The sequence below is a fragment of the Heliconius melpomene genome, chromosome 13 (assembly GCF_056956725.1).
Source record: "Heliconius melpomene rosina isolate 202511_hmr_F chromosome 13, ASM5695672v1, whole genome shotgun sequence".
Classification (NCBI taxonomy): Eukaryota; Metazoa; Arthropoda; class Insecta; order Lepidoptera; family Nymphalidae; genus Heliconius; species Heliconius melpomene.
The window spans coordinates 5,206,241-5,232,623 of NC_140401.1; the positions used below are offsets into that span (position 1 = coordinate 5,206,241).

The 26,383-nt window shown below is 30.1% G+C and overlaps 3 protein-coding genes across 3 annotated transcripts; 1 reads left to right on the forward strand and 2 right to left on the reverse strand.

Annotated features, from left to right (window-relative positions):
• Window positions 1–288: 288 nt before the first annotated feature.
• Window positions 289–3,439, reverse strand: LOC146532635 (protein odr-4 homolog). The gene is made up of 7 exons (XM_085196624.1): window positions 3,201–3,439; window positions 2,941–3,136; window positions 2,513–2,862; window positions 2,244–2,423; window positions 1,437–1,644; window positions 847–1,023; window positions 289–686 (listed from the first exon to the last, which is right to left on the reverse strand). Exons 1-7 carry the CDS (start codon window positions 3,294–3,296, stop codon window positions 496–498), a joined length of 1,398 nt encoding a protein of 465 aa, XP_085052750.1. The 5' UTR covers window positions 3,297–3,439; the 3' UTR covers window positions 289–495.
• Window positions 3,440–4,282: 843 nt separating this feature from the next.
• nudC (nuclear distribution C, dynein complex regulator) lies at window positions 4,283–26,010 on the reverse strand. The gene is made up of 8 exons (XM_085196127.1): window positions 25,781–26,010; window positions 25,568–25,645; window positions 25,226–25,445; window positions 24,120–24,268; window positions 8,135–8,323; window positions 7,703–7,775; window positions 5,733–5,862; window positions 4,283–4,788 (listed from the first exon to the last, which is right to left on the reverse strand). The coding sequence occupies exons 1-8, from the start codon at window positions 25,853–25,855 to the stop codon at window positions 4,737–4,739; spliced, it is 966 nt and encodes a 321-aa protein (XP_085052253.1). The 5' UTR covers window positions 25,856–26,010; the 3' UTR covers window positions 4,283–4,736.
• Window positions 14,987–23,080, forward strand: LOC146532637 (uncharacterized). Its single transcript, XM_085196128.1, has 4 exons — window positions 14,987–15,223; window positions 20,859–20,984; window positions 21,610–22,015; window positions 22,289–23,080. The coding sequence occupies exons 1-4, from the start codon at window positions 15,206–15,208 to the stop codon at window positions 22,327–22,329; spliced, it is 591 nt and encodes a 196-aa protein (XP_085052254.1). The 5' UTR covers window positions 14,987–15,205; the 3' UTR covers window positions 22,330–23,080.
• Window positions 26,011–26,383: the final 373 nt, after the last annotated feature.

Below are 26,383 nucleotides of genomic sequence, written 5' to 3' on the forward strand. Positions count from 1 at the left end.
TCTGTAGATGGAAACTGACAGTGCAGAGTTATTTAAGAGATGGCGTTACAAAATCGATATGAGCGTGCGTATTCGCATCGAATTAATTACTTTGTTCATTTGCATTTAACTTTATTTATATAAAGTATCATACTTAATCATCTTAATAATATAGAAATAAATATATTGAAAATAGGGATTGTAATACCTTAGAAAATAATTTTATATACTGCCATGAGTTTTAAAATTTGCTGAAGATGATTTAGTATTTATTTCACTTAAAAATATATAGAAAATAAAAATCAAGTAGATATATAAAAATAAATATTTATTTTTTGCATACTAAAATGCTAGGTTATTCAGCAATGACTGTACAAAACAGGTGCGTCATGTAATCACGAAACGACATAAGTTTTAAATCTTTATATCTTTAAATGAGTATAATTAGAATTACAAATGATTGCAACATAAAATAAACAAGTCTTAGTTTCAATTATATAATTTTACATTTAAAGCTTAAGAAAGTGATAGATATTGACTTATAAATTGTACAATTGCGTCGTAGTAATGTATAAAAATTGACACTATGAGTACCAACATAGCAAAGCAAATTCCTGTGATATACATAAATTGGCTAGCTTCTTGTGGTGTTGCCAGAAGCTCTTCGCTGCTTGCGTCTCGGTCCAAAGCATCAAACTCGGAAGTATCTAATTGAAAAAGTAAATTACATTAAATATTTTCGGATGCAATTTTTTCTAGATTTTTTTAGCTTAATTCATCAACTCGAATTGTACCCTCAATTATATTGTAATATTACAGATGTGGACTGGACTGATTACAACCAAATATATATTTTTTTTTATTTACCTGCAGGTGTTTCAACATCACAAACTACATCTGCCTCAGTAATTTGCAAGTCTAAAAGCTCTTTAACTGATAACAGAGCTTCAGCCGGAGCTTCCCCAGGGAAGAGGTAGTCACAAAGATAAAGTGGACCCACTGGCACTAAGACACGCCGCGGTGGCTCATTGAAACAAACTTTTTCTGAAAAAAAAAAATGTATTAAATATATATATTATTTTTAATTCACGCTGTATCCCGCACATAGCAAGGTAGTCAGATGGAACCTGGGAATAAAAAAAAGTGATATAACCCTCTGTTTTCTTTCTGACTTCTGTTCTTCACTTTCCCTCGAATTCTTGAGATATTTTGTGAAACTCAACGCCATGCTTTGCCTCATTACCAGAGCGAGAAAATGAAAGTATTAAATATTTCATTCCCCAAAGTGAGAGTCTAACACAGAACCACAATAGTTACATTTAATATCACAGGCAGTGCCTCTGAGCCACAATGACCTCAAAAATCAAATGATTAACAGTAATACATTTATTTTCATAGACTAGACTAATTAAATAATCTTAATTTTAATTATAATACACTATAAATAACAAAAATACCTTCTGGTAACAAATTGTCATCAATAAGTGCATCACAGTGCATGGTAAACCGTGACGCAAGAGATCTGATTATATCTTGCTTTACTGCGGTAATTGACTCAATGACTGTTGCCTTGGGATACATAAATACACTTGATGAGACCACACCACTAAAATGTATACTGCCATCACATTCCAAGTATTCCACTGTTTCAGGTAGACTGTTTTCCTATTAAAAATAATAAAACATAATAATATAATAGGCCAATATAAAATACTACATATTATGAGCATGTATAAATATAATTCATTATTTAAATGTAATAGACATATTCAAAATAGAACATAACATATGGTTAGTCATTTAGTATGTTATAAGTATTTCATATATTAGTTTTTATTAGTTAGACATTTTTTATGTTATAAGTATTTCATATATTATTGCAATAATAACACCTACTTTATTAGTGACTTTATTAGTAAATAAAGGTTTATTTATTTATTTTTTATGGAAAAAGACAAGGCAAATGAGTGTATGAATAAAAAAATATATTAGCTATACTACTTGAAGTTAAGAAATATTAATTTGTTCAATTTCACATGAAAAATACAAAATGTAGTATCAATTTATTTCCCAAATAAGAAAATTAACTAATTAAGAAGTTATTTATTTGTCATATTTAATAAAAACCCATCCCGTAATTGTGTAAAATTATTTTCAAATAATATCTAAGTAAACACAAATACATTCACATAAACATTTAAGCAGTCCAGAGGATAAAGAATAATATTAAATGTTGATACTCAGTTACCAAGTAAAATACTTACAAAAGGCACAAAAAGAGAAACATGCATGGATTTGGGTGCTTCCTGGGTTGTTTTTGTACTAGTGCCTTTAGGTTTCTTCTTCTTTACAAGTTGTTCTAGAGCTTCAGAACCTTCTTTCAACTCTCCATCAATAAACATGACACTTGATTGAATTGTTTTATGTGCAGATTCCAAAATTTGCTGAAAGTTATTAGTTTTCATGAAAAAAAGTAGCAATACTACCTGTAGGTGATAAGTAATAAAAGTAGTAAAAAAAAATAAAAAATTACTTGAAACTGTTCCTTTACTGATATTCCACTTTTCTTAACAATTACTGGATAAACTTCATCAAATTCATAATAACAATCTAGCCTTTGCCACTGTTGTGGTTTGGATAAAAATTTCCACTCTACAGGTTTAATTGAAGTTGTCTTTCCTAATCCTACTTCAATACTTTTGCAATTTAATACTTTAGTATTTGTGGACATATGCAACACCAATTTTTCATTTGAATTTACAGAATTTCCATACATATATTGGTTAACACCTAATGCTTTATATGTGAAGTTTAATATAGATTTTACTTTGCTGAAAAGATTTGGATCTTCAAAAATATCTTCATCACTTGTAATAAAAATTCCTAAAAAAAAGATGATTTTTTTAATATTGCACTGTATCTTCTACATACTTTTATTCAGTGTATTAAATAATGCTATACCTTGCACAAACAAGCCTCCAGGTAACATTCTCGTAACATGTTTAGCGTGGTCGGCGACCCAAATCTCCGACACTCCTAACAAATTACGTACAGGTTCAAGTTTATCCGATGTATAACTAGATTCGGAAGCGGAATCGCTTGTTTTTTCCTCAGGAGTACGGGCTAGATGAATAACATTCTCTCGTGCCTCTGTAATCTTTAAATTATATTGTTACATAAATGAATAATTAAATACAATAAAAATAAACAAAATAACATACCTGGCCCAATATTAAACCCAATACAAAACTTTCATTAGTAGCGTACTGTTCCAAGTACTGAAGACAGTGTTCTGGAGAATAAACTGTTCTACCCATTTTGATCTTTTGATAAGATTTTATGTGAATTTATTAGTTACAACACAAGTTATGAATTACATGTAGTTTATTTAATATTTATTTTGTAATGTCGTGGCGACATTCGACATAAAACACTTGACAATTAGACATTGACAACTGGCTAATGACAACTGACAAGTGCACAAAATATTACAACCATAAATACGTGTTTATTTTTTATCTACAAAACAAAGCTGAACGCAAATAATTCACAAAATTCTAAATATTTTCAGTGTATAGTAAAAATATTTTAGTAACGAATCAGTAGTATAAGCGCCTTGAACCAAACTCTACAGCTTTTTAATATTATTAATAAAGATTATCCATTTGACAATTTATATATTTGCTTTCACAAAAACGTTCCAGTTGTTTCTTTTTTAGCCGTTTTTAACACTTGTATCCACTCCATTAGGAGCACCCTTTTCGTCTGTTCAACTTTGGCATACTTTCATGACTCATGTGTCTAATATAGATATATTAGAAAGGCTGGATATCAATTGAGTTAATATGTGAAACAGGTATTTATTCCTTTACTGTGACGACAAAAAAAATTGAAATAAAATTGAGTCACCAACTAAAGATTTTGTATGAATAATATAAGCAGGTACTTTTACGTACTTTTTTTTAAAGTGAACATTTATTTAATTCTCCTAGAATTATATGTAGAATTGTTTTTTCCTAGGATATATCCTGTAGGCATGTAGCAGGGTAGGTACAGGGGGCCTAGTGTTAAGACCACACAGACATTCGCCTCCCACTAGCCGTCGAATCCTGGTGACATTGCGTGTTGAGTTTCGAAACTTAATGCTGCGCTTTGCCTCGACACTAGAGCCAAACAAAACAAATAATATATTAAATGACAGAAATCTTGACAGAAAGAAACCATGGTTTCGCTGCTTGTTAGCAGAATAATTATATATTGACCTAAACCATAATTTTTGGGAATTAAAAAATAAAAACAACACTTTCAGTACTCAATTTTATTTATACTGGTACATATACAGAATCAAACAAACTCGAAATGTATGTGAAACATACTTTTTTTACATTTAAAAGTGTTATTTTACATTAAAGAAACAAAATATTTTTTGAAAACATAAACAAATTGAACGTAGAATCTGCGCCTATTGAAAGTCGTTTCCTAATCAAACTCGATAAGTGCTGTTATTGACTAGCAGACAATCTCAAAAAGCAGAAGGTGAACATTTTTACAAAAAAAGTGAACAATAAAAAAAAATTTCTGCACTTTAAAGGCCAATCATAACGTTGGGACATCTAGCGGCTAGTTAATTTAAGCAATTAATTATAACAGATGTTGTAAATAACCGACAGTATTGCGTTTATAATAATCTTATACTATCTTTAAACGCCTATAGCTGGTCGACATTGAAATATTGATTTTGTTTCGTATTTTTATTTTTAATTAAATTTACACTTCGAGAAATCCATTTCCGGATGTTGTTCCATAAATCTGTAAAAAAAAAGAATACATTTTTAATGTTTATCATAGCTTAATTATACATGAAGACAAGAATTTTTGGGAAAAGTTGTATATTATATATCTTCAAGGCAACAATGCTCTTATAATAAAAAATCGCCTTGCGTGTCTGTTACAAAAACATATAACGATAGATTTAAAAAAAAACATTTAAGTATAAGGTATAATTGTTTAAATAATATATCCTGTCGCCTATTATGTTAGAAAGACATGTTCTTACTACACACAAAATAATTTCTATAATATCACGTAATCACCAATAGAAGTTTTAATCGAAAATATTTTTTTACAACAATTTCAAATTATTATAAAAAAATAAACATGTAAGTAATTGAAAGTTATTGAATTATAACCTTTTCAATAAGTAAAGCCGCTTGCAACACAGTTTATCATCTATTTTTCACTTCCACTAAAGTATCAGGAAGGACATATACATAATCATTTAAATCTTAATTTATTTCAGTATTTTATTGATTTTTAGTAATATGTTGACGATGTCCTTAACTTTATCAAGTATATTTCCGTTCAATCTATATATACATATATAAAAACTCTTCCGTCACCGGGTGACAGACAGACAACGGGCAGACTTCTGGAGAAACTACTGGATTTGCATGTGGTAGGTTAGAATGTAAGCACTAAGTAAGAATTTCTTAGAAAGGAAAGGAATAAGGAACACGGAAGGGCTTAGGTTGCTGTTGATTTTGCATTTTAATACAGGCAATTTTATATTTTATCTAATTTTCATGCAAACGTAACGTAAAGCATAACGTTTAACTGTATTTTGTGGACATGCCACGTCAGCCAATGTTTTTAACTAAAGTTGGACACAAAAAAAAGGCTCATGTATACATTAAATGTACAGGTGTCATATATTATATAAATTTAGTTTAATAAAAATAACAAGGTTTACTCACTTTTTAAGTACATCTTGTTTCTTTTGTTCTTCACTAGTTGGTAGTCCCATTTCTTTTTGCCTTTGATCATACATCATTTTTTCAACCAGACCTCTGGTCTCTCCATCTAAGTCTGACAACTTAGAAGGCTCTGAAAATATAAGTATATTTTACTTCTGAAGATAATTTTATAAATAAATAAATAATATTAAATATGTAAAATAACGTAATATTTAATATGTCAAATATAATATTGTTATTATAGGTTTTTTAGTACAAGCGAGCGACTGTGTATGCGACGTTAAGTTCTGCCACTCAACGTATGTTTGTAAAATTCGGCTGTAAGTGAGAAACGGAGAGACCCAATACTGATATATGCGACATACAGCGTAAAGCTAAAACAAAACCATAAAACACGTCTAGACTCTCTTATAAGACATTTCATATATCGCTTTAAGGTAGCTTTAAAAATATAAGTCCTTTTCACTTCTGAAGATAATACCATATGTTTAATATTTTATTTATCTTCTCATATGTCTCGTATCTCATATAAGGCAGAGGGAACGAGTGTTACATCATTTCATTTTTCATATCAAAGACAATGACCGGGTGGCTGCAAATTTATTGAAATTTACCTCTGTGTAAGATTTGAACTAACGCTAAACATTGTGCCGATATTTTTAATACACGTAAATCGCAAAATTAATATTAAAGACAATTTAAAGTTAACTCGTCATAATTATAATAGTTTTTTTTGTACAAATGATTTCAAAAATATATAATTTTGTACTGCACACCCTCTGTTATAGAAAGGTATCAATAAAGACAGACGTTGCACTTAATGATCGCTACTTAAAACTCGATAGTTGTCTAGATGTCCTTGAATATATCTAAACTAGGACATATAATGTAGGAAATCCTCGCGGAAGGCCCTATCGGTGGCACATCTGGTATTTAATTTAAATTGATAATTGATTCGTGCAACGTATAGCGAGTCGACGTTGCCATTTATTAACTTCTTAATATCGTTGTTTAAATTGCGGTATAATAGAAAAAATGTCGCTGATGTTAAACAAAATAAATAATTATAATACCATTTATAAGTACCAGTTCGTAGGTAATCATGAATGTAAACAGTTTGACGAGTCTTCAAATTCCGAGAAGGGTATTATAAATATATTATGAATTCATATAGTTTAATGTTATAAAAGCAAGCTATAGTTGTGAGTTTAAAATTAAATGTCCTTCAAATTTTTTGCTTATTCTTCGAATCCGATAATAACATAATTTTCAAATATTAAATACAAAACTACCCTTATTAAAAATGTAATCAGACGTTTAGATAATTAATGCATACATTACTCACTATTACTTAACAAACAATAAATATTGTAAGAGTAACCAGTTAGTCAAATATATTTTCATGTGCAAATCTAGGACTACATTCGCGAAGGTGCTCGAAGTAGTAGTATTTAAATCACGAGCACGATTCGCAAACGTTATTGGTTTTCCATGACAGTTGAAGACGAATTATCACGGATTGGGTTTTTACATTGTATGCAAAAGTTTTACCACCAATAATTAATATTTCAATGTAGTTGACATACATGGGTTTTATCTCTTTTTTTTAATTTTAAAAGTAACCGTTACTATCTTTATAACTAAATAAAATTATACGTTATAGTTTAATAGAAAATAGAGCACAACTCATAACCTATTAAGCTGTATAAAACAAAAACTCAATAAAAAATATCAGGTTCTATTCATAACAGCTTTCTCCTTCACCTATCTATCATATTTTAATTCATCGGAATGTATATGAATGTTATTAAAGATATTAACGTGACAGAAATCTATGATTTATTTTCAAAGGTCTATAGAGATATTTCATATTAACACATATACATATATCCAGCGTCATAGTAGTTGACCTAAAACCTACTTTTTAAAATGTATTTAAGTCTTCCGAAAATCGTGGAAAAAAAAATTACCTGGATTTATTTTCCTAGTCGATATTTCAGGATCTGTAGTAACAAGTCGGCTCCACCAATTCATTTTGTTTACCTGTGTATAAATTAATAATTACATGTTGCAAGGTAACTCATTGACACTCTTATGTGAGAGATTATAGTTAACTTTTTGTAGAGTTAATGAATGATGGCTTTATAATTATATACATTTAGTTAATCCTAAGAATAGCTTGTCTAATACAATTTTACGAAGAACTGTAATTATAGTTAAAAATATGATATCTGTATCTAAAATTTCGATAACAAGATCTATAATTACACTGTATTTTTAGAAACATTCTAACAATAGAAAGAAGAATTTAAAGTAATTATTACTCTCTATTTCATTATTTTTTTTATGAAAGTCAAGAAATAAAGCTGAAAATGATTAAGTCACTTGAGATTAAAGCCTACCTTTTCGAGATTTACGAGTAAATTTCGTCCATCTTGTAGCACCCAAGTGGACTCCTCGATTTTGACGTCTGCGTCTAGCTCACCATCAATGATGAGTGGTTGCCCTTTAATGCCAACTTTCAGGTGCTTCTTGCTGATTATCACTGACAGGTCTCTTGGCCGCAACACTTGACGGAGAGGCACTCGCAACTATATAATATAAAGAAAGCTTATAATAATAGAAAATAAACTTTTGTTTGTTATGATGTTCTTTTTTAGCGTCACGCTGAAATAGTAGGCAGAGGGAATCAAGTGTTAAGACACTCCGTTCCCCATTTCCCGCCGAATTCGGGACACGTTGCGTGATGAGTAGCGGAACTCATCGCCGCAAATTGCCTTGTCACAAGAGCGAAGAAAATGGAAATATTACTTATTTATAAAAAAAAAAAATTTACAGGCACCCTTTTTATGCCTACGACTGGTCTCATGGCGGTATAATAATAGTTTGCGAAATGTATGTTTATTACATGTATGTGAGTGAGGACATGTTTTGGATGTTTTCGGGTCGCAAATATATTAAAGTGCGCTTCATTGTAACATTTCGTATAAGTTATTACTTAATATGGAAATAATTATATAGCAGTTTAATAATATTGAAGTTAACAAATAATTTAGTTAGTTTTTAAGAAAAATAGTAATATTTCTATACAGTTTATAAAATAAAATGCTAATGTTAAATGTACCTAATGATGAAGTTATATTGAACAATTATTTAATATAGTACCTATATGAATAGGTATTGACAAGATTAATATTGTATAATGAATTTTCCAGGAAAATTCACTGTAGAGGAAAACCTGATGATGTAGATACATCATCTCGAGATCTAATGCAATTCTGATTAAATGCATAAGACGTTTATGCATAGTAAATAATTTTACGTAGGTAAAAATATAAAGCTGTTAGTTTATTTTTTTTTATATTTACTGTTTAAACAAATATAGAGTTAAAAATAAGTGTACAACCAACATAGTATCGGAACGATCTTTATAAATAAATAAGTAGGTAGGTACATCACTAACTACTAATATAACATATTTACGAAAATTGTATAAATTCTAACAATTTAATTTTAATTTAATTTCTTACGCGATTAAGCGAAATCGAAGCTTTTAATACAAATTTAAAACAAATATTTGCTTTTTTTCTATATAATAGAACATATCTGAAATTTGAGCGTTACTTACAAATACAAAACAAGGTTGTCTTTGTGTAATACTGTACATACATTTTAAAGGTTAAATTCGTATTATGTGTAGCAAAATTATTAAATTATGTATCATGATAATTGAGCGTAAGCTTACAATTGATCTCGTTTGCTATTTAAGTGACGTCAAATTATAACCTTTAAACATAAGTACCGGCAAATCGTACAGCTTATAACTACAAATTACGGTCTGAATTTTTTAAAATCAAATTTGATAAAATAATTTCGTGATATACTCTGTTTCAAAGTTTATTACTTAATGTTTGCAACACTAACGTAAGCGTAGTTCACATGCTAAATATTTTCCGCATCTATTCGATATCTGTGTCCATTTCGTGTCCTTGATGACTCTACCATAATATTACAAATATCTATTTTATTACTATTGTTTAAAAATGAATTACATAAAATATTCGAACTATTACATAAATATATGTTTTTGTAGTACACATTTAGTTGCTACTCAACTACAATACTAGCACAATGCGAACTACGCTTAAGTGACGTTTTGTTTGAAAGTTACCAGGATGTAGCATTTACTTTAACAGTACATATGTTAAGAAATACATAGTGAGTGGATCAAATGTCAACTTTTAATTTTGTGAGCAGGAATTGAACTAATTATCCTATGACGTCAATATCAGAGATATATAAACAAAAAACTTTCTAGAAACTTTGATCAAAATAATAGTAAATACGTACTCAGGTACTATACTATAATTAATGCAATCTATTGCCTTTGTCGATGTTCAAAGGACACTTCCGCGAATCACTGGGTAATTTCATCATCATGCATAGCATACGTCAATAGCGCAAAAAAAGAGAAGTTTGTATGTAGTCATTTCTAATAGGAATTTCTTCCTACTACAGTTGACTATGTATCAGTAATAAAGATGTAGATTAAAAATTACAGCACATTAACAAAACATAGTTAAGGTTAAAGTTAAAAATAACAATAATTGTTTTGTACAAGAGGAGCGCCGCTAAAGAACGCGACCGACCACGAAGGCGTGATGACCTCGCATTCCTGGCAAGGACGATGAACATATGAATTTAGAGACACCTGAACCGGACCGGGCTATTTTGTGTATTGTATTAACTAAATTAATCATGTATTTAATACCGTTACATACAGTTACTACCTATTTCTCTTTTTGTTAGACGTATTGTAACTGCCAAACATAATATTACTAGCGGACGCGCGCAGCTTCGCTTGCGTATTTAAGGGTGAATTCTAATAACTCATGAAACATGTGTTCAATGAAATATTTTTAAGAGTCTAAATTTCAAATTTTATAAAAATCGGTGGCGATTTAAAGATTCTTCCATACAAACTTTCAACCCCTTATTTGCACCCTTAGGGAGTAAATTCTAGAAAACCATGAAACATATGTTCAATTAAATATTTTTAAGAGTCTAAATATCAAATTTTATAAAAATCGGTGGCGATTTAAGAATTTTCCCATACAAACTTTCAACCCCTTATTTGCACCCTTAGGGGGTGAATTCTAGAAAACCATGAAACTTGTGTTTAATTATATACGTTTAAGAGTCTGAATCTAAAATGATATAAAAATTGGTGACGATTTAAAAAAAACCTATACAAACTTTCAACCCCTTATTTGCACCCTTAGGGGGAGAATTCTAGAAAACGATGAAACACGTGTTCAATTAAATACTTTTAAAAATTTAAATTTCAAATTTTATAAAAATCGGTGCCGATTTCAATTTTTTTCCATACAAACTTTGAACCCCTATTTCACACCTTCAGGGTTAAAATTTTTCAAAATCCCTTCTTAGTGGACGTCCAGATTATGAAAGTAAACTTTTGTCCAAATTTAACGTTTCTACGCACAGCGGTTACGGCTGTGCGTGCGTCTTACCTCAGTCAGTGAGGACAAGTCCTTTTATATATATAGATAAGAGTTAGTTCCAATATTTGTTATTACCAAGCTACTATCTTACAACAGAAGATGATTAATAGAATAAATAAATATAAAAATTTATATATAAGGCGAGATAAAGCGTAAATTTAATTTTGCATTCAGACTTTGAGCCTACTTACTATATTCAAGACAGAGCATGCGAAGGTGACATAATAAGGTTTTCCTTAAAACTACAATCTAAAGGTTAAACGAATGAATACGTAATAATTGTATTATATACCTACATTCTACAAGTGGAAAAGGTGACAGTTTACATCAGGCGGTGGTAATAATAAAAAATAGTATAAAAAAATGACGACAAAATATTTCCTGTCGAATACGTAATAAGAATTTCAATATTTGCGTATCAAAATCTCAGGTACAACGGCCAGCATATTACCTTTCACGTACGATCATTGTTTCAATCAAGTTGAAACAGCCTCGCCCTTTAATTATACAACTATCGCAATCTCCTTATTGCCTTAGTCTTACCAACAAGTAAATATTTGATATTGATATTGTTTGGTAGTGTCGTCAAAACTTCTGGTAACTTTAACAAAAATGCATACAAAATATACAAGCGTTGCTGTAGGAGTATGAACTTTGGCAAAGCCGTTATATTTAATATGGTGGCGGAGTGCAGACTTATATATATATATATTTAAATAATTAACTAGAAATATTTCAAATTAATAATATAAAATACGACAATATTATACTTTTATACGTTGCTAAGACAACGCGTTTGGTACGCTTAATTCGTACACTAGTATCGATTAATATGCCAGAATCAAATAAGATATTTATTGTCGTAACTAGTAGATGCCCCACAACTCCATTTGCATGAGAATTTAAGTACCAACAATTTTCATCAGAAATTAGACCTAGTATTTGACCTTTTATCCATATTATTTTTCGCGTTCGGGACGAAATAAAGTTTCATGATTAATGAACGAGTGTTTTTTTTATATTAACATAGATAAAAAAGAAACGTGATTATTATCTGCTTATGTTAAAACAAAGGTTACATAATTTCTCTCTGTACCCAATTATAAAATCCATGCGAACGATATCATGTTCAGTATTGTTTAAATTTAAAGTACACCTTTTTGTTCAGTTTTTATACAATATGAAGATCGATTTTAATATGATTTTAAAAGCGCTTAAAAATGTCAATTTAGATATTTGAACAATACGTTAATGATATAAAAAAAAAATGTTTAATATTAAATAATTTAATATAGTATAATAATAATTAACATTGTAAGTTTATAAGGGCTATTTCAAACTAATTAACAAAGATCATAAAATAATTCGTATTAAGCAATAACAAATTGATGGTTTACGAGCATACAGTCTTAATTACGGAGAAGCTGAGCGAGCGTGCGACTGAGAAATTAAGCAAGCCTTCAAATCTTTTGTTACTTTAACGAATTACTTTTTATAAAAACCTTGCAGTAACCGCGCTCAATAGCATCGTGTTATAATAACTTCGCACGATTACAAGAACTCTACAAGAAGACGCTGGTAACCCGCATATCTACCACTAAAAAGTATTGTAAAACAATTTTCTAAATCAAATTAATCATATTAATTAGGCTAATATTTACTTTAAAATGTTTCAACTATTATATATTTTTTTAGATTTACAAGTAACAGATATAACAATTTACCAGGGGTAAATTTACACAAAATATTTTCAAAATTATACAACGTCGTCTATAGATGGAGAAAAAAAATATTGACAACAACATCTATAGTCTAAGCATTCAAAAAACACAGAAAATTTTAATCACAAAATTCTAATAATAAATTACTGATTGATTTATTATTACACCTTATTTCCTCGAGATGGAATCGAACCTACTACCTGTCACGTTTATGGTCGCATACTTGTGCACCTGCGCCATGCGACCATGTCTTGTACTTAGATATAATGCTATATATTACACAGAAACAAAGTTAACTATTAATAGTTGATATGCCTTGCTAGGTATAATATAAGTTATCCTCAATTTTACAACCTACATCAGAGTACGTATTACATAATATCGAAGTAAATAATTCGTGACACAATATATTTTATTACTTTTTAAGTACATATTTCCTAATGTATTCATTTCAAAACCCACTCAAAACTTTATGTAATTTAAATTTGCAGCTTCAAATGTCAGATTAAAACTTAAAGCTAAAGCCTTCAATTCATCTCTAAGGCAGATATTTTACAAATTATTCGATTATGCTTTGCCCGGTTCGTACCTACATAGATATTAATAAGCATAACATAAAATATAATAGTATATGAAAAATTTAAACGGAGGTCATTTAAACGTTAAACACAACAAGTAGTTACTTGTACGTAGGTAATTGTTATTAATCGGTGAGTCTTTTGAATTTAATTATACGTCATTTTGACTTATGTTAAGAAATTATTTGATACAAATATAGAGTAATAAAAGCTACGGGCAACGATCGCTGTGGCCACTAATTACACTGTCAATCCAAATTGCTAACATTATACTGTTTTTTTTTTGCTGTTCTGGCACGAACCTTTTGTCCTAATGGAGGGAACATCTGTCTGTTGATGACGTAATTAAATAAGCTAATTTGTTACATATACAATCAAAATATTCCTTTTTTATCTTTTTTGTAGTGCATACCTACGTGTTACTTGTTTATTCCGTGGATAGATAATTTAATTAGTAAGCATATTTTATGGATGATAATGCATACACGTGTTTAATAAAAACAATTGTTCTAAAACATGTTTTGTTAAAATAGAAATTAAAAGAATAAGTTATATTACTTTTATGATATAACGATTTCGTATAATAGATTAAAAAAAATGAGACCAAACGTGGCGCCGCCGCACCGACGCGTGTCTACGCGACCGGTTGTGGGTTCGATTCCCACTCGAGGATATTTAATATTTTAATTTCTTCGCTCTTAGTGTCCACGCAAAGCACAGCGTTAAGTTCCGTCACTCAACACACAATGCCCCGAGACTTTGGCGAAATATGGGGAACACAGTGCCTGCCAAAACTAGGTTCCCTCTGCCCCCTGCTGTGTGTGTGATACGGCATAAAGTTAACGCTGACCTAAGCACGCCATTGAGAGGCACTACGTTATAACATTAAAATCATTGAACTTGGACAAAGCACGTACATCCTTTTAATCGACGCATCGTCTTGAATTTTAAACACTACCTTCCGAATCCCGTATGATTCAATACATGGGCAATACGTCCTCGGTTGCGGTTGCACAACCACCGGTGGAGTAAAGGGTGCGTCACGATTCCCCCTTCAGAAACATGTAGCGTGACTTAGGAGTTCGATTAATTATATTCTCCTTCTGTTCTGGTATAAGTAGTGCACTCGGTCAATTGCAATTGCAATATGTCACAAAATAGTGTCAAATATTACGTAAGTTTAATAATATTATGAAACGTTCAGTGCAAATATTCATTTTATTACGTATTTTAGTGAACATTTATTTATGTTACGTATTTAAAAATTGAAAAATCTCGGACCTGACCCATAACAGCGTTCTTGTAGTCACCAATTTTTTCAAGATAGTTAGTTCAAAAAGACAACTAAAATTATAGAGCATTATTAAGAAAATAGTTAAAAATTCAATAATAGTATAAAAGCAACGGCGTGCAATCTCATATATAAGCCTTGGAGATTGTTGCAACACTCTCAGTACGACTCTAGTCGCTTTGCCGCTTGGAGCAGGCGCGTCCGACGTCGCCGGCCACACGGAGAGGGCGAGAGAGGCCTAAACAACAATTGTCAAAGAGACGAACGCAAGTCCGGCAGCCATGTGGACCGAGTGAATGCAGTGTTCAGTGACATAACAAGTGCATCTTTTACAAAAGTTCGTGCTGATGATAATAAAATCATGGATGTCAAAACTTCAGTAAGTAAAATTGGATAGCCCATACATACATATTTATTAAAAATAGATATACAAAATTACTTAAAGATTAAATTGAATTCCATTTTTTCAAGCATCAATTTTTTAACTATTCCAAATCCACAAAAATAATTGAAAAATTTACTGATAAATGAAATAAAAAAACTATTAACGATTAAGTAGTATTTTGCAATATGCAAGCAGATGAATATCTTTTGTAGACATAAATATAATTAGTTTAATTCATGAAATGTACAATTTTAATGATTTGCATAGTTTTTACCCACGCATATCAGAAATAAGATCTACATTCATTTAAACGCTGTTCGCCAATTAGCCAGTGGACCGAGGATACATTCAAAACGGGATTATTATATTTCGTATCTAAAGTTACAAGTATAACCGATTTAAATATAATATTCTATTTGCTTTATAAACATACAAATATGCACAATACTTGGATTTCAATATTACAGGTCTTTTTTTTTACATTCTACAACATTTTTTTCTGGTTACTTGTGCAGCAGATACTAGTTTTTTTAACAATTAAGAAACGAATTCTTTAATTTTAATAACAAATGTAGTAAAATGTAATTAAATGTAATAACATTATATGTAAATATAGGTAAAGTAATTGTAAGAACATTTAGATACATATATAAATATCTGGACTTGTTATGTGAAATAGGAAGGTCAACGTTGCGCAGTGGAACAGGGTCTGACTATAAGCACCTGGGTTGCGGATTCGATCGCCACAATGAATCTTTTTACGATCGTCGTTCCGGCAAAACAAAGTACAGTGTTGAGTACCGCCCTTCAACACCTACATAAGTACGCAATATCTAGTATTTAGGCAGAGAGCAGAGAAAAGATTATTTTACCACTAGGTTTTTTGTCTACCCTGCTATATTAGGAATACAGAATTGCTGAGAAAAGGAAGAAATTGGGATTTAAGCGTACTACGAAAATGTCAGTTTCATTTACAAAAAAATCGTTTAACGCACGTTTACCTATGTATAATCTATTAAATGTAATTAAATCAAGCATTCTGCTATCATATGGCTAATTTTCAATACAAAACCAGAAAAAGCCCAAATTCTTTTTACATTCGGCAACACAATATAATAAACGTTCCATAATCATTCGTTGGCCCGTATCAAAATAGAATATGGCTTTTGACCAAATTTGGACAGATCCGCATTCGTTTAGATCGTATCGAGCGTCAATAAATATTTTAGGAGTTTAGGAATTTAAACTAAAATATTATAATATAAAAACAATAAATAAAACGTTAATATAAATAAATAAATGTTTTTTTTTAATAATTTAAATTAAGTAACGATCAAGAAAAAAAAATAAGTAACTAAAACTACACAAAAACTAAAAAAACATAAATTTTCAAAATGCAACATTTCTAAATTAGCTAAATTGCATCTCCCAAGAACAAAAACGCAAAGGGAACTGACATCTAAGGCGATTTGGAGACGGGTGACCTTCACATTTTACTACACCCGGACTTAACCGAACATCCAACCAGATCACTGGACAGTGCACTCCACCTCTTATATAGAAAACAAAGTTTATTTGGTAAAAGTTTTGTAGTATTGTTTTTTTTATGCAGAATAATCTTGACAAAGTAAAATAAAAATCCTGTTATCAACGTAAATTTCGAAATATCGTGTTAGCTCATTAAAATTCATAATCTATCGGTGTCAATAACATTGAATTTTATATTGTGGTGGTATTAGTTCAGGGTCGTACTTTATATTTGCAATATACCTACTTATTGAGGGCTAACACTAGGATAGCAGGAAATGAATCCTATTAGTACGATATAATTTAGTTTTAATAATATTTTTTTAAAGTAACAATTGAAAATATTTGGCAGTTTGTCGATAACCATGTAAATAGTTAATAGTTCAGTTTAGTTTCGTTTGCTGGAGCAGCTGAGTGGTTATGAAATTCATGCAAATTTCAACAACACACTGAAGCCTGTCACAAGCTATAATTGTTCAGAAACATATACATGCATGTTTATGAACAATGCATGTGCCAATGGCCCTATTGCGTACGACTTAGAGAGTTGACAGTACTATTGGTTATTCCTATTTAGGTATTGTGCAATTAACGTTTATAATAATTGCTTCTGTAAGTGGGAGCGGAGTGTCAAGTAAGGACAGTAAACAAAAATCGATCTATGCGATACTCTTAGTATATTTTGCATTTAAAATGTCTACTAGATTATCATAATATATTATTTGTAAAAGCTTTAACAAATTTGAATTTCGTCAAAGGTCAAACTATCTCCATTTCAGAACAAAATAACCGTGCTAAAACATTAAGGCATCTTAGATTAATGAGGTAATTATTCAAATCAAATATATAAATAGCAGTAGATATAAAAAAGTATTAGTTTTTATATTACATCCATACATTATTAAGAGAGTAAATCTAAAAGTTAAATTTTGAAAAAAATAAGAAACTATTGTTATACAAAATGTACTAAATATTAAAAAAAAACAGGGTGTCCTTAATTTCAATTCACACAAGTTACACGTCGGTATAATATTTGTCAACTAGTTAACATGATAGCCAGGAAGTATCATATTTTACTAAAACTCTGAGACTCCCAAATCTGTCAAGGTTACGTTTCTCTTCATCGAATATGCGTCGTACTATTTATTAATTTCAAACGTACAAAGACTATAGTCTTGTATATGCGTAATAACAACATAGGAAAGAATTTCTTAACTATTATTATATAACATAAAGCTTAAAAAACTGTCACGATTCAACCTAAGATATAACAGAAAATTGAAGACGTCAGCGAATGATGTCATGATAGTATCTACAGAAGAATCCGGATAAATATCCTATTTCATGGCCACTTTTTCTATCGTAACATCTCACTTAACTTCGTCGATAAATAATAAGTAATGTAATGCTAAGTATGTGATTATTGTTTGGTGATTTTTTACATATTAATAAAAACAAACTGCTAATGGATCCAAGAATATTTTCATATTTATAAGCATTTGATGAATATTTAAAATTTTGTTGTTTCGGTCAAGACCATCTAAATCTACGTAAACCTTGAAATGGAGGCGAATGGTAATTATTGAATCTATAAATTGTATGTACCATTGAACAATAAAAAAAAGATAAAAATAGCTGGATAACATAAACTAAGGTAGACTTTAGTCATTGTCAGGCCGTAGTGAGACAGCTTCCATAGCAATTTGCATTGACACGATTCCTGCTAGCTTCATAAATATGGCCAATTGAGTTCAAGGACGACAATAATCATCACAGCAGTGTTTGTGACCAGCGTTAACAATGAGTTATGTTGCGTCCTCATCATGCCGTGTATAAAATATTATAATTGGACATACAAAACCACGTTGCATATCTGTCAAACTTGCCTTAACGACGCATTTATTTATGACTATTTAGTAAAACTCGAGACAAAGTAAAGAAGATATACGAATACGTTTACATTAATAATTATTAAATATTAAATGCAATATCGTATGACAAGAAATTATTACTAATAATATTTAAATGGTGAACTAAATCCGTCATCCATTGTAACATTTGCATTAACGAAAGTATTCCAAGAAGAGACATGAAAAAAACACACTTTCTCTTCCAAAGGGGAACAGTCTAGATGCTCGTTAACTGATTATCATGGTAAGTGTAGCAGGTATTGTTCAAATGTCTGTCTTATTTCTCAAGTCAATGCAAAAGTCTATAAGTAATTCTTTTAAATTGAAACACAAAGTAGAGAAACCAATTATTTTCTATCGTGTATATAAATATAACAAAATAAAAAAAGAAAAAAACATTACAATTTTATATCTTAATAACTATAAACCGTTATTGACGTATAGCGGGCTCTGTCAATTAGATTTGTTGAGATTACCGCCATTGCATAACCTGTGACTTGACGAGACGAACATGTTTCTCAACTAGGCAACTGTCATTACACTTTTAACTGGATCATCGCCGTTAATTTTAACTATAAACACGGGCACTAATTGCTGTAAGAAATATTCAAATAGCCTTTTTGTGGCTAGAAACAAATAATTAGTGTTATTTAAAAATAAAATACAAACGTATTGCTCAACCAAATGTAAGCTTTAGTTGTATTTATTTTTAATACAACATTTAAGGTATTAATTCAACAGATATAAATAAATATAAGACTATAACAACAGCTTTAACGACGTACGAGAATAATAAAATGCATCTAATCACGTGCCAACTCACATGTAACTAATAAGATAAATTGAACTTGTACACATGGGTTGTACCATAAGTGCCTGTATCACGTGCGGATAGCAATTAAAGCTATTTGACATAGCACATCCTTATAAGCCACGTGCTTTTTATTAGATGTATAGGCAATTATTTTAAAAGCGTTTTTAACGTGATATATCATCACATACAATGTGAATAAAGAATGTAAATATTTTAAATAGAATTAGTATATTAACAATATATTAGAATTAGTACTATAATATAGCCCCATAAAAAGCAAAAGTGATAGTGTACTTTTAGCAGCAGCATTAATGAATCTGCGGTACAACCGTATCTAACCAGAAATAAAACCGGTTCTTTGCACTTAGTACAATATTTAGCAATATGTTATCAAATGTTTCTAATCGTTTCTATGCTTGTTGAAACAATGATATTAATTTTCATAAATATAATCTTAAAATAAGAATAAATAATTAATAATTGGCAGTCATTATTATTATTATTATAACAAGAAGTAAAATAATTATCATCAAATAAAAATAACAAAGAGGACCATGAAGCCGAAAGCAAAACTGAGATTTATTGCGCCAGAGGTCGACAAAACAAGACCGCAAATAAAGAGAACGCGAACCTTGAACAGCGTATCTGACAAAATCAATCGGACTCCGAACAAAACTTGACCTAAAAATGAAATTGATGAAACGTACCTACCAACTAGGTACCAAACTACCTGCGAATAATACCTGGCTTAGCTCAGAGCACAGATTAAACTAACATGCATTACCGGCTTGTTGCCGTAATGCGGTTACCACAGACCCATGCCAGTTACCTTGCCACGAGGTGACATGTCACAAGTGGTAAATAAATTGTACTAGTAAATAAATACTTAATAAGGTGTTATTTATAATTTGCACAACAGTAACGCGACTGTGAAAATAACATATTATGTAACATTCATGTCGAGTTCAAAATTAACACTTAAGAAACATTGAAATACAAAATTAATGCAAACTTTTTCGACAACAAAAATTGAAATGGTAGCGTGACCATTCTAAATAAAAATGACAGTAAGCAATACGGATGAAATTTGCGACGATTTCCGCAAACATTCGACACACCTATACAATTAAGTTGCACAACAGCTACAGCGTCTGCATCGTGAACTTTTGTATAAGCTTTCCTGGACGTACCTACGTACGTGTATTACTTATAGCTAACGATGTCACGGTTTGCAACTCTTGCATGTTTATATTTCATAAGTGAAGTTTTTACTTTCTTAAGCAATTTAAAAATTCACTACTTTAAGGAGTTTCGATATTTGGACATGCTTGACAATGAAATTTCCTAAATATAAAAGAAATATCTAATTTCATTACAGATTTCAAGACCAGAATGGCATATTCCACGACCGTCGTTGGCAAGCAATAATGGAAGCAATAGCGACGCGCGCTCCCGTGGAGGCTCCGCCTCGAGCCAAGGCTCGTCGAGTAATCACAGCACACACGTAAGATACTACTTAAGGCTCATTACTCGCCCACAAATAACTTGCACATCCGTATGAAACGAATAATGATGTATTTTTTAAATCTTTTATTCTTAAAGCCTATTGGAGTATAATTTGTCTTAGTTAGTATAATTTAATCAGTCAGCTTTGTAATTGAAAAAAAAAAACTACAATTAACAACCATATAATTTTATAAAAAAAGCTTTCCATTTTGGTTCTTTGTCTCAAAAATATTGAAATTATAATGAAAAAACATGTATCTCATTAAAAAAAATAATACCTTGACGGTAAGATACACGCGAAGGTTGTACAGGATACAACCAACAACAAGAACAATGATCCGGATGTTTAATTTTGCCATTAAACTTACGTATGTACCTTTAGAATTTAATTCGTTTCGTTGATGAATCTAACCGGATCTGGACAAAGATTATGTCACAAGTTGATAGATTGCAGACAATTAATGTACCTTACGATTTCAAATATATCTGGTAATCCCCACTTCTTTAAATACGAAACTTCTTAAAATAGATAAGTTATTTTTGGTTTAGCAATATGATAAAGTTGGTAATTTGTAAAAAATATTGTACTTTTCTTTAAATTATAATAAATTCTCTATTTCCAGAGCGTATCTTCAGGATCGCTGTTGTTAAGCGCAGCGCATTTGGCCAGAATGAACGGCAGAAATTCCCTGCCAGAAGAGTGTGAGTGCTATCAAACTCAATCACGGTGTATGAACATCGAAGGAAAATCAACACAGACCAATGCTATAGTGTCGATTCCTGAAGAATCACAAGAAAAAACGGACACATTTTGGTCTGATGTCAAACGAGGATCTAACGCGGGGCCTGACGCGGGGTCCGTAGCCAGCTCAACCCATTTCACTGTCGTAAATGGCTTCACGAAGCATCGCCCCAGTAAAGAGCCAAAATCATGTTGTTGCGATCACTCACACCAAATTACAGTTCTAGTTATATCGATGACGATTTTGTTCTCAGCCTGCATACTGGCCGCTATATGCTTTGTTGAAAGTTTGTATCATATATTTTATTTTTATTTAATTTTATATGAATAATTGACCGTATGCAAAGTTATTTTTTTAAAAAGTATTTAAATTTTGTACATATACATTTTAATAATAAAATTATTATTATACATTCAACAAGTACCAGATAATATACTCAAATGCAAAGTTGAAATAGCTATATCATACAGCATATTTCATTTAATTTTTTGTTTACGAAAATTCTAAAACCTATATTTTTTTTTTCAAAATCATGGCCATAATAAAATTTATTTTACAGTGCGGATGCGTAGGGAGACTGGCATGTACAAGTACTCCTAAAACATTAACGATCGGAGAAATCAAGGAATTGGAGATCAAAATATGCAAAAACTGAAAGAATAAGAAGGAAGATCACCAGAAAAGAACTAAGAAGAATAATTAGAAAAACAAAGTTAACGTAAAATAAATAAAGCATTAAGATTTTCTAGAAAAGTTTGTTAAAGGTCTTCAATATAAAACCTTAACAGAAGACTTCAGGTTAATTAATATAGGAGTTATTTAGCCAATTATATTTATTAATATAAGTTAGAAATTATGGAATTATGTGAATTAATTGTGGCATTCCTAATGAAAAGACAAAAATATTAGTTTTTGTGTCATAGTTTAATTTGTTAAATAATATAAAATAAACTATGACATTGCAGATACTCAAAGATCTGCTAACTGTTTAGTGCAATAATTGTTTTTCATATCATTCTAGTATAATTTTAGCCAGGAGTAGCATTAGTTATACCATATTTATTGTTAGTACTTAAAATTAAAACATATTGTTTTGTTTAAATGTTAGTGTAATATGAAAGAATACATAGAAGCTTTCTAACATAGTATTTTATTCTACATTTATATGTATTATATATTATAATTAGAAAATTGGTGGATATGTATGTATATTAAAAAAACTAAGATTATTTAATGATACATAAATCGAATTATAACGTTCATACCATTATAACACACAAATTTGAACTGTACATACAATATGGCATAATTTTGAAAAACTGTGATAATTAAATGATTTAAAATATATTTATTTCTTTGTTTACCTAAAAATAGTTAAAAAAAAAAACGTATATAACTTTTAGCTTAGCAGGATTTTAAACCCGCTAGTTTTGAAAACCATACAACAATGACCGTAGAATAAGCCATATATTTTCATCAAGCAACTTCGAAATATTTGTACTTGTTACGAATTATTTATGTTGTATGGATATTTTTACAAATTTGCACTACCCAGAGATAATTGGCTTAGAATTACACTGAAGAACAGTCAATCATATTCAATTCAAATCAATATGTCAAATTGGCTACAGTATTTGACATAAATATAATAATAGATATTTCATTTTAAAACTTACATTAAAATATCAATATGCATTAAAAAAAATGTTTAAGAAAATTTCATTTGTTTGTAAGCATTCAAATTTGAGTGTATATTAAAGAATACATCTTTAATATACAAAGACCTAAGAAACTGATTGATGTACTGTAGGTAGTAGAAGTTCCTAGAGGAAGATACTGAACAATTTACTAAGGTTAAAAACTAATAGGGTTGTTCTTTATACTAATTTACCTGTAACAATTACTCAAGTACATGGCTGATTGTAGTACCAAATAATAGTTATTAAGGAATAAAATAAAGTAATTACTTAATTACTCAAATATCTTAAAAAATAACATCCATAACTGTAAAATAAAACAATATACAATTCTTCACATGATCTATATCCAAATCTCGAATATTATATCGGTACCACCAGTGACAATATACTTAATTTGTGATAAAAAGAAATTAAATGAATAGATAAATAAAAAAAGATAGAGATCTTAAAAATTCTATGAATGTTTTGTCAAATTAACTATTATCATATTGGCATTACCTATTGACAGCATCTGATTATATACAATTAGTATGAATTGGATCACCACTCAGAGCAATGAATTGAATTTTTTTAATTTTTTGGTCATACAAAGTACTGACTTAAATTCTGCCAAATAATTTAATATGCAATGTCTCATATTGTGAATTTTTGGGTTATCCTGCTGCTTCCTCCATCCTGCTTTTTACTCACCTCAACTTCTTCCAATGTTTGAGTCCACCTATAATTTTCAAAATCGCAGCCATTACCAGTATTTGGTTTTAATTTTCCTTTTTCTTTGGGATCATCTTCCTCTTCCATTTCTACATCATTATTTGTATCACCACTAGCCTCTTCATTATCTAAAAAATAATATTTAATATATAGTAACATATAACTTCAGAAAAAAAAATTCTTAGGCTTTGTCCACATACTAGAAAAGGAAAAGAATCCAGAGAAAAGAATCCAATGTCAATATTTAATACATTATTTGTATGTTGAGTTGCGAAACTCACAAGCATGCTTGGTCTTGCCAGACCAAAGAATAGAAAATAATTTGTTGTCTCTTGTAAGGATAAAATCCATAATGATTGCAAATACAATCAGTAAAAGCAACTTTCGTAGGGACCCAGATAAATTTAAATTCAAAATATGATTTATTCTAATAGACTTTAGCAATCACTTTTGGATAATTGAATTGCTGTGAAGCTACGCTGTGCAGTACTGTATTCTGCTTCGAAGAGCCAAAAATAACTATACAACTATCAATAATAACACATATGTGGTATTCTATTTGAAGAAAACTGGTAAAAATATAAAGGTCTCCAATATTAGTTACATAGTATCTGGCAATACCTATTATCTTATGTCACAGTTCCAGGTTATCACATTAAAAAGTTTGTTGGTATTATTTTTTCTTGAGTGGGGATCAAACCCACAAACAGTCGATTTTGTAGCACACTTTGTGCCCCTGCACCACAATTGGCCTCTACTGTATTGGAGTACAGATGAGCTAGACCTATATGGGTCTTCAATACATACACCAATTATTTTTACAGTATAAATTGATTTACAAGTTGTGTAACCCTATTTCAAATTTCATTATCCAGTTTACAAAATTGTTAGTAAAGTTGTAATGATTTTGGGTATTTATGATAATAGGTGGGTAATGGAGATAAAATGGAAATTGTCCATATAAGCTATGTTGCAGGCAGCAGCTAGTGTTCAATAAATAATTTTAACACTTCAATAATTTAATATACAAATACAAAAAAGACTATACCTTAGAATTACCTTTTATACAAATGATATGTTTTTACCTTTTTGTTTATCTTTTTCGATATCTTGTTGTAATTCAGCAGCCTCCTCGTCAGTAAGTTCTTTAACAGTAGCAGGTTCAAAATCTTTTGCTAGACGCTCTTGTTCCTTTTTCTGTTGAATCTCCTTTAACCTTTTGTCTGCATCCTCTTTCTCTTTTTTAATTTTATTAGCTTCTTCTCGCGCTTTTTTAGCATGAGCATAAAATGTGTCTTTAATAACCTGAAAATGTTATAAGCAATACTAAGTACACATTTCCAAATTAAAGAAATTCGAAATATATATATTTTTCATTAAATATAAAATAAAGTCTTCAGTGGGAAAAACACTAAAACAATACGTACTTTTTCCCATTCTCCTTCATTGCCTCCCGTAAAGAAGTCGGTTTTTCTAGCTAAGAAGCTCACAATTGTGGCCAGTAACTGAAAATAGGAATAAAATACGTTTATATTATAGAAGTTAAAGTAGGATATTCTACTTAAAAGGCAGAAGAAATTGAATTTAAATTTGTATTCTAGACGATTCTTAGTAAATAAAGATCATAGGAATAAGCTTACATCTTTAACACCACCTTCATGTTGTTGTGCCATTGCAAGAAGCATGGAATCAAACCTTTCAGGATCGTTACTCATTTTCACAGTATTTTACCACACTGTATCTAAATAAAACGTGTATTACTAAGTAACAAATGATAGTTCACTTAAAGCATGCGCGTTTCCTTGGATGAGTATACAACACCAACAAAGCAATATATCGCGAATTAACCGGGGCCGGCGACAAAAGACAATAGGTAATCAGGTATTGCCAGATTTTTTAACAAATATATACCCGGAACCACATCTATTGATGTGCTTTCGCGTGTATATAGGAATATATAGTTGCGACTATTTTACCCCGCTATTCGTAATTATTATTATATAGAATAAAATTGTTATTTAACAATTAATAAAAGATAGGAAGTAAGACGTAAGATGAGAATTTTATGGTATAAACATAAATGTTCATAGAGTAAATTTTTTGCAGATACATTGGGAAAATTTACTTAATTGCAATAAGGCTAAATATTTTTTAGTGATGTTCTTATAAAACTGATTACCGATTCGAACTTTCTAGATGATTACATATTAAAATATTAACGTTTTACTTAAGTGTTGTATAAG